The sequence below is a fragment of the Chlamydotis macqueenii genome, chromosome 2 (assembly GCF_036417535.1).
Source record: "Chlamydotis macqueenii isolate bChlMac1 chromosome 2, bChlMac1.mat, whole genome shotgun sequence".
Classification (NCBI taxonomy): Eukaryota; Metazoa; Chordata; class Aves; order Otidiformes; family Otididae; genus Chlamydotis; species Chlamydotis macqueenii.
The window spans coordinates 34191724-34201325 of NC_141557.1; the positions used below are offsets into that span (position 1 = coordinate 34191724).

The following is a 9602-nucleotide window of genomic DNA, read 5'->3' on the forward strand; positions in this document are numbered from 1 at the left end:
CAGCTGGGGACAACGCGAGCACAGGGGCAGGCGCCGGGAGGGCTCGGGGTGGACACGGTCGGTCGTTATCAGCGGTTGTGTCCGTGCCCTGCAGTTCTGAGAGGCGTGACCACCTTCCCGTGGAGGCCGTGCGAGCACCCACGCGTGTCCCGAGGCGGGTGGGCCGCGCACAGGCCCCAGCGCCCGCCACGCCCGCCTCTCCCCGTCCCCCTCCCCGCGGCCGCTGCGCACAGGCGGGGCGGCCCGGCGGCGGCGGGGCCGGGGCCGGGCATGGAGCGGCTGCGGGCGGACGCGGCGGCCCTGGAGGAGTACGCGGAGTACCGCCGGGGAGGGGAGGGGAGGGGAGGGGAGGGCCGGACCGGGGAGAGAGGCGGCGCGGTGCGGGTCGCGGGGGCTGGGGGCTGCGGTTTCCCCTGAGGGGCGGGCGCCACTCTGTTCGTCTCCCGCCGTCCCTGAAACCGCCTCTTCGGGGCCTGCGGCGGCATCGTTGTGTCACGCACCCCACTCCACCCCTCCCGCCGTTTAATGGCGAAATTGGAAGCGCCCTGACTAAGCCGGTGAAGATGCCCGGGGAGAAGGAATCTCTCTCTCTGACCTGCGGCGGCTGTGGAGAGGAGGCAGGCCTCAGGGATGCGGGCCTCACCGGTGCCAAGGCATGTTGCCAACGTTGGCGGCTCCCAATGGGCACACTAAAGCTCGTTCCTCAGGCCCATGATGTTGGTTTTCAGTCCGTCAGAGCACGTCTTGTGTCATGTGGTGGTCGAGGGTCGTCTGCCAAGGGTACCACTCCTCCAGGAAACGCGAGCTTTCGTGCCTCGTGAATTAAGGTATAAATGCGTGCCCTTGCACTCCTACATGGCTTGGCTCATCTTGTCATCACTCCTCTTGAAGAGTTCATCTTGAGCAAAAATAAACACTAACTCAGCCATCACACTGAAATGTGACCTTAATTTTGTTTAGGAAAAGCTTGAGTAAAACACCAGAGGTAGGCACAGTGGTATTTCTCACATAAGTAGTTACGCACTGATTCAGTGGGTGCCAGCTGGATTGACATGCAAATGACAGTGATGTGTTGACACGTTATTCTGGTGCTGTAGAGTACTGGCAATGTACAACTCCACAGGATATTTGACAAAGAATCACTCATTCAGTATGTTTTAGCATATCCAACAAATAATAACTGAGATATTTACACACATTAGTAAACTAACCTTCAGCATAGTCAGGTGCTGTAATTAAGTCTAAATTGCATGTTACGGATTTTACTTTCTTCAGTTGTCTCCATAAATGTAGAATTTGGATGCTGCACCGGAGTTTAAGCTATTTGGTGATCTTTAATCTCAACGTAGTGATAGCTTAAAAAAATGGGCCTGTCCGAGATGCAGGATACAGCTGCTATCAACTTTATGTACAGAAACTAGCACAGTCTTCTTGCAAAGTAGAAGACAGCTTGGATTTACTGTTTGTTACTTTGAAGGCAGCGTGGTTACCTACTTGCAGTTGAATAATCTTACTCAGACCAGACTGAGATTAGGTAACCTGATGCAAGCCTGCAGTACAGTTAGGTGTAGATGGGTGAAGTGACTCGCCAGAGGTCATTTTAGAAATCTGAGGCAGAGCTGGCTGGTTACACAGCCCTTGATGCCCATTCCTTTTTCTGCCATATGAAAGGAGCTTGGTAGTTTGCATTATTAATTTTTTTCTTTGATCTCATAATGTTGGTTTTCAGTCCGTCAGAGCAAATTTTTTACAAGAACGTTATTCACAAAATTTCTGTAAAGGTCAGCTAATAGTTCTGATAAATGTGTATCACTAGATTATGAAAGATAAGATTTTTTGTTTGCATTTCCAGCAAAATTATTGTTAGATGTTATTTGAAAAATATCTTGAGAAACCTACTTTTATTGTCTTCATTTTCTTATGTTTTTTTTTAATGACATGCTTACAGAATTGTAGGTGATGATGACGGAGGAAAGCTCTTTACCCCTGAGGAATATGAGGAGTACAAAAGAAAAGTATTACCAATTCGGTTACAGAACAGGTTGTATGTGAGCTGGAGATCACCAACTGGCATGAACTGTAAGCTTGTGGGACCAGAGACGCTGTGCTTTTGCACTCACCGGTAAGTATCTTTTTTTTTTTTTAAATATTTTTTTAAATCAGGAAAATGTGAAATGTTTCCAGATACATTACAATACAGTATAGGCAAGTTAATTTAAGGTCCAAGAGTTGAGAAAATTAGATTTTAAATAACAAGAACTGTTCTTAAATATAAATCTCAATGCATTTTTTGAAAACAAAATTATTTTGTAGTCTTCAATAAATTCAGCTTTAAGGCATGAGTTACTGTAGATCAGATTGATTCTTATAATGCTGTCAAAACGAAACATAAGGATTTGTGGTATTTATGTAATGGATATAAAAGCACCTGATGTTATGCATTTAATTGAAAATTAACAGTAATTAATATACTTAAAGATACTTCAAAACAGAACTTGTAAGATAAATTATAAGCCTTTCAGTTAGTTTTCTGATAAATACTAGCAAAGTTATAAAAGTTATTATTTTTGCCTCGTTTAGGTATAAACAACACAAAACGGACTACGAAGTGATTCCCAAAGACCGTCCTATTTGTGTGCCTTGTAGAGTGAGCCGTTGCCCGTGCCAGTCCTATCACTATGTCCCTCTAAATGGCACCCAGCCCGTCCGTTGTAGATGCAAACACTTTGCTGATCAGCACAGTGCAGCACCTGGATTTCCATGTAACTCTTGTAAGTTGCTAGTGGGCTTGCAGCATTCTTTGCTAGGAAACTTAACAGGAACATCATGTTAGGGATCTGTATTCTGCCCAGAGTATAAGGTATGTGCTGCACTTGTCACTGATGTGTATTTTGGTTCTTGCAGAAAGATGGGAAATGGCAAGGAAGACATTGCCTTTTGCACAGGAGGGTTTAGAACAACACCCCTAGCTTCCCCAAGTTCTGTGAAGGAGCATAAGTTTCTGGATGGTTCGGTTGGTTAGGTACATACGGGGACAGCCACCTGAAGTTAGGCAGTATGAAAGCACCCCATTTGCAGTTTGTCATTTCCACTGCTGCATGCACGTGACTTTTCTACTTGAACTTGGTAGTCTGAGAGAAGTGTTGATCTCCATTCCTCTATTGCCTAGTTGAATATAACATTAATGTATCTGTGTATCTTTTCTCAGCTCAATGGGAAGTAGTGCTCTGTTGCCAAATAGTACTGTTGTTAGCACGCTAACAAAGTAGTTCCCAAGCGTACAGCTTGTGGGTCCAGAAATGCAAACAGGAATGGAGTTTCCAGCAAAAGGTTTGAGAAAGCATTAAGAGGCAGCTTTTTGCTTTAGTTGTTCGAGGCTATTGTAATGAAACAGCAGTAATTGTTAACCATAGAAACTAAATAATGCATAGAGATGTTTTTGTTTGAAACCTTAAATTACATAAGCTGAAGATTTTTTTGTTAGAGTTTTGTACTGTTAGTAGATTTCTTTCATTAAGTCTGTCTAATTTGTACAGGAAAAACCATAAAACAGCTTTTGCTGGACGAGAATCATATCCCATAGAATAAAACATAAAATATTTATATGACAACCTTTCAGAAATTTGCTCTAAGTAATGTGAAAGTCTTAAAGTCTTAAATGTGCAATTGGATGATTCAGACTGCATCCTTAGAACACAGTGTTTTTAATAATAATTTACATTATACACTTTTCCTAGTGTTTCTCAGAAATACCGGACACTTCTGAGGGCTTAAAAGATTACACAGAGAAGTGCCAAGACTTGCTTCTATTTTGGGCTTGTGTTGTTTTACTATAGTGCTATTAATATAGCCCAGTGCTGCATAAATCAAACGTGATAGATAAATTAGAGATGTACTCTCTTTGTAATTGAAAAAATATTGCTGTTGAATGTAATATATTGTATATACTTTATTCTGTATCCAAACACAGAGAAAGAATTCTATTACTGTGGAATGCCCAAGATGATATGAAGAGGCCTTTAACGTTTCCAAGAATGTGATCCTTGAACATATTACACAAGACTTTAAAAAAGTCTTTCTTGGTGCTCTGCAAAATGAATTGTAACTGGGAACTGGAAGCAGGGTAATTTGTATAATGAAACATTTGCAAAATCAGTTCCTCAATTTCTTGTTCACATCATTGCTCCAGCAGGGCTTTGATGACAGTCTTAGCTGTAGCTAGTGCAGATACACCACTTCACTTCACTTCACTCTGTGTTTCTGAACGCCCCACGTCATTTGTGTAACTATATGGCTATGTAAGCTTAAAAAAACCCCTAAAGTAAGTCCAATGGTACTCTTACATTGAACCAACTTTCCTGTTGCCACAGCCTCTGTTTGCTACTGAGATAATTTTGCTAATTGTAAAAGACATTTAAATTGTGATTTGTATCATAAATTGTGATTTGAAGTTTTCTGGCTGTGCAACATTGACACGTGGCAGGTTTTCTTCTTTACCCAGTGACAGCATTTTTTCTCTTTATTTTGTGTCAGGGGAGGGATAGAGAAGAGTGTCACTGACAGCACTGGACGCAAGTTGCAACATAGGAAATCCGATTAGATATTAGGAAATAAATGTCTGCTCCAAGGGAAGACCAGCATTGGTCCAGGATGCTCATAGAGGTGGAATCTCCATCCTAGGAAGTACTCCAGACTCAGCTGAATGAGACCCTGAGACTGGATGACTCCTATGATCTAATCCCCATGTTCATCCTTTCTCTTGTTTCATATAGCAGTTTCACGTCATGATGAAAAGAGGCTGTAAAAGGTTTCAGCAAAGGTAGCTGATTGCTTTGCCCCAAATCACATACATGCTTCCAAATAGAAAGCATAGCTGGATGCTTTTGCAGTGAAGGAACTCTACTTTTTGACAAGATCAGTTTAGGGAAACACCATTTTGTCTCCAATCATTCATAACACTTTTTTATTTGTTAATTAGGTTCCAAGTGTGCGGGCTTTCATAGTTGCTTTACCTGTGCATGTGGTCAGCCTACATACGCTCATGAAACAGTTGTGGAAACCAAACAAGAGCGCTTAGCCCAAGGAAAGCCTGTGGGGCAGGATGTTCCTTATGCTGCTATGGGAGGACTGACTGGTTTTAGTTCACTAGCAGAAGGCTACATGAGACTCGACGACAGTGGAACAGGTAAGTGCAGCTGGTCTGAGATTAAATTTTAACTCACCAACTAAGTTGTTTTGAAAAGGAGTGATTCAACATAGACTTTCGAAGGCAAACTGTATCAATAGGAGTAGGACTTAGAACAGATTCTTCTTTTTCCAGTAGTCCTTAGGTGTGAAGAGACCACAATGACAGTCTTGTCCAACTTCCTGTAGTGAACAGATAAAAAACCTCTTTAATAAAAATTCTAATGTTCAGCCCTGTAGCTTCTGGTTGAAGTGGAGCCTATCTTTTAGAAAGAATTCTGTAACTTCTGTTTTTCTCTTAGTACTTCCATGTTAGATTTAGGTTAATCCTTTAGCCTAATACTGCCCGAGTATTTCTTGGTTATACAGTTACAGCATTTTTTTTTCCCCAAACTCAAAGGTTAATAGCTGTTCAGCATAAAAAAACCCCGTCATTTGTAGAACTTTATTTTTGACAGGCATGTTAGTTAGCCTTGATACCTCTGCAGCTCTGTGATTTTGTGTCATTTAGTAATGGACATATTTTGTCCTGAAATACTGCTTTATCTATTATTGCCATATACTTGTTATTTATTTTTTAAATTCTGATCTGGTTTCCTGGATTTGTCTGAAGTTTAGAAACTATAGCATAGTCATAGTAATTAAAGAAATAAAGTTTTGCATTTCTTCTGAAGCCTTTTTTGCTTTTGTACACTCGAGTTCAGAGTCTGCACTGAGTGTTGTAGATATTAATCTGTAGCCTTGTTTTGACAAGGCTACAGATGTATGTTCTTAATACATCTCATGATATATTAAGTTAATTTTTGTTTTAATTCAACTTATTTTCTAACAGGGGCTCCTTCTGCTGAACTTCTAGAATCCCCTGTTACCAGCATGGATCATCCATTGCTAAAAGCATTTTACGGACCTTCTAGTTCTGCTCAAACCATCTCACAGATAGCAGGTGCTACATTAGTAGGATAATACTGTTTGACAAAAAGTATTTAATATAAAATTAATTGGTTTTATTTATGAGTTGAAGGGTGCTTAGGGCTAAAATCAAAGTTGATTAAGATAAGTATTAAAACCTTGTTATGTGAAAAGTTAGTACAACATTCATGTACTTGAAGTGCTTAGAATAACTCTTCTGTTACTGCTTGTTATTTTTGGTCATCATGTGCTTTTTAACTTTAAGGATCTTTTTCTAGCATTTGGTATCTTCCCCACTAATGGTGCCACTTACTCATTGGATCAGTTTTTAAAATTTTTAGTTCCTAATAGAAGCTCATAATCGTACATATTCAGTGCATATCCTGTGCAATCCTGTGAAACTGCCTTCTACCAGAAAGCCTCTTCCGCATGGAAGTATGGATTGGTTATGCTTATTTTATGTCTCTTATTTAGTATAAGAATTTAGCAATTAACATAACTGTTGAACTCCTCCAAGACTACTTATAATAGCTGCTAGCCTAGACTAAAGAAGTTACTCGTTGGTCCCAGTTGCTGGGGTTTGTTACTTGCCCATAAAGGTGAGTTCTCATTTTAAATGTGTTTGGCCAAATGTAAAATATAACTAATGGAATAGCAAGCATCATTCATGAAAAAACGTGTGGGATTTTTTTTTTCCGCACAGGTGGTTCCAGTGCCACAAGTCAAGTTTCTCATGGAAAGCATTCAGAAGATGATGACATGGCTTACTTTGAAAAAAGCTATCAAGAACAGGCAAGTTAATACATTTATTGCTTAATTTAAATGTATTTTCACAAGAGGATGTCTAAAAAGATAAATGTATGATTTAAGCATCATATAAATGCATTATGTCATTTGTTCTCTTCCTGAGAAAACACTAGCTTCTTATAATAAAGTTTTAAATACAATTATGACCTGTTGTAGGATTTCAGAGGTCTGTCATGTCTGGGATGGTATTTACCTTAACTGGGCAGGTTTTTATTGAGGTAACTTTCCATTACAGAAAACCAAAATATTTTACTATATGACAAAAAGAAACAACAAAGCAGACTCACATAAAGTCATCTGTGACATTAGGAATGTGTGTTTACTACCTCATTTATAAAACTTTATGATGTTCTTTTCCTTAAAAATGTCTGTGTACTTGGGCTAAACTGGCACGTCTCTCTTATATGATCTGAATCACCCTCTTAGAGGTGCCTCCTCCAGCCCACTGACTGTATCATAAATTTAAATGCCCTGTGGTGTAGGTTACTTAAATGCTTAAATACTTAGTCTTTCCCCACATTATCTCCTTAGCTCCACCATCTCTGCTGGAAGTATGCCTTAAGTGTTTATGAATGATTCTGTAAGGCAATATTGCATAATTAACTTTTAAAAGCTTAAGTGCTGTTATGCTCACTGCTTGCAACAAGGTGTTTGTTAATGAGAAAGCTGTTCTAGCTTTGTGAAATTTTAAATAATTTTCTTTATTTTAAAAATCATCACACAATATGGTAAGGTGTTTCAAGTATAGTATCAGTTTACAGGAGAAAACTTGTTACTATCAAATCCAAATTGCTGTGTTTCTTTTTCCACCTAAGTTTTTATTTTCTTTGCAAAAGGTAGCAGGAATTTCAGATACAAACCTCAAGCCTCAAATATGTAAAAAAGTTCTAAAATAAGTTCCTGTGTAGACCAACAACAGGAATGCTTAGCAGTGAGTTCATTTGTAGACATCCAAATCACGACTGGGGTCTTGCTTCCTTTTGATACTGTCTTATGGGAAGAAAAAAGCATGCTAAAAATATTATTTTATTTTTCCTTGCATTTTTGGTAGCAACATAATATCTTATGCTAGATGAGATGCAAAAGTCTGTGCATCCCTTTAATATAATTGCTCTAAATAGAATTCATTCACTAATGTAACAATACTTGAGAACAACTGTTGCTTCTAAAACCAACAGATATATTTGCTTGGATTATTAGTCTTACTACAGCATGGCAGTTAAATATATGTGTGTTGGTAAACGATACCATGCTGTAAGAGCCTATTGTGTAGAAAAATCTTACGAGAGGAAGATATGACCTTGTGGATTGTGAGAAGACGCCGAGATGGACGTTTAATATCTACCTGAGCAACAAAATTCTTACGTGATTTTGTGCGTGCTGGTTAATCCAACTGGGTCTGTTACACGTCTGTAATAAAACTTCTTTACCTTTCCTTGACATAAAGATAAAGCTGTGAACATTTGTGAGGCACTTTGGCCTCAAAGGATACATAGATACCTAGATTGCCATTACCAGCGATAAATGCAGCTCTGGTTTGAATAGGGGAAGAGCTGCAGTGCTATGGAAGTGCTCCTTTGTCCTATGATGCAAAAGTAAGCAATGCTAGGTTAGGCTAATAATGATCTGTAGCTCTCTCCATTGCATAAATCATGCTGTAAAATTTATGACTGGATGTAGAGATTTAATATTGCCTTAGTAGCTGACTTGCAAATTAATGTTTGAACCACTGTTGGTTTCTTTCTTTGTCACAGCTGAAAAAGGAGAAGGCTGCTAAACGTAAAGAGAAAAGTCCAGTGCCGTCAAAGAAGCTGTGAAATTAATAAATACTTGTTATATGGCACAGTGTTAATCGTTGTAGTGAAGTGTATTTTTTGCTGTGCCTCCTTGCATACTTTTATTTCTTCATTTCTTTATTCTGCTGTTTTGGTCTATTGCTGAAATTATTTTTTTATATTCTTGTTGTATTAAAATTGGTACTTTAATAAATGCATTTATAATCTCCACAATTGTTACATAGATATTCCTTTGAGAGTGGAAAATCATATTTGGAGATTTACAGAATTGTTATTTAAGATATGAAACAATAAGCATGTATTTAAGTATCACAATGTAGTAGGGCAAAGAAAATATATGTCCTATTCTCAGACTTTTATGATGCACTTTCTTTGTTTGTAGCTTGTTCATGGGTTTTTACTTAGTGGGATTCATTCTGTTAATATTGACATTTTAATCTTTAATTTTCTTTTTCTTTCTGTTGGTTTCATCACCTTCACATAGAATTCAAACATGCTCTTCTTATCTCACACTTGTATAGGCTCTGTTCTTGCCAACATATAAATATTTCTTACATGTAGAGTTCTGTATGCATGTTAACCCATTTCCACACATACTTACTAGGTACGTGAAGGAATCCCGCTTGTATACTTTTCCCCAGATTTCTCTAGCAGTACCATTCTCCCCATTCTGTTTGTCTGATACTGTCCATAACAATGATTCTATTACACTGAACTCCTGAAAAAAGTAAGTGGAAATGGACATGCTATTTACTGCATGTAAACAAGTAGTTATATAGTGTTGGGTATAAACTTATGTATCCAACAGATACTCTTTCATCATGGCTAATCCAACACAGTCCCTCAGGGAAGGGAGAAGTGATTTTGTCTTCTTTGTCCATATTCATGGCTGTGGCAGTATATGTT

At 39.0% G+C, this 9602-nt stretch overlaps 1 protein-coding gene across 1 annotated transcript; it reads left to right on the forward strand.

The window, feature by feature from the left end:
- Window positions 1-515: 515 nt before the first annotated feature.
- Window positions 516-8909, forward strand: FAM221A (family with sequence similarity 221 member A). The gene is made up of 7 exons (XM_086741898.1): window positions 516-645; window positions 1949-2122; window positions 2581-2771; window positions 4979-5185; window positions 6017-6127; window positions 6797-6885; window positions 8655-8909. The coding sequence occupies exons 2-7, from the start codon at window positions 2073-2075 to the stop codon at window positions 8715-8717; spliced, it is 711 nt and encodes a 236-aa protein (XP_086598024.1). The 5' UTR covers window positions 516-645; window positions 1949-2072; the 3' UTR covers window positions 8718-8909.
- Window positions 8910-9602: the final 693 nt, after the last annotated feature.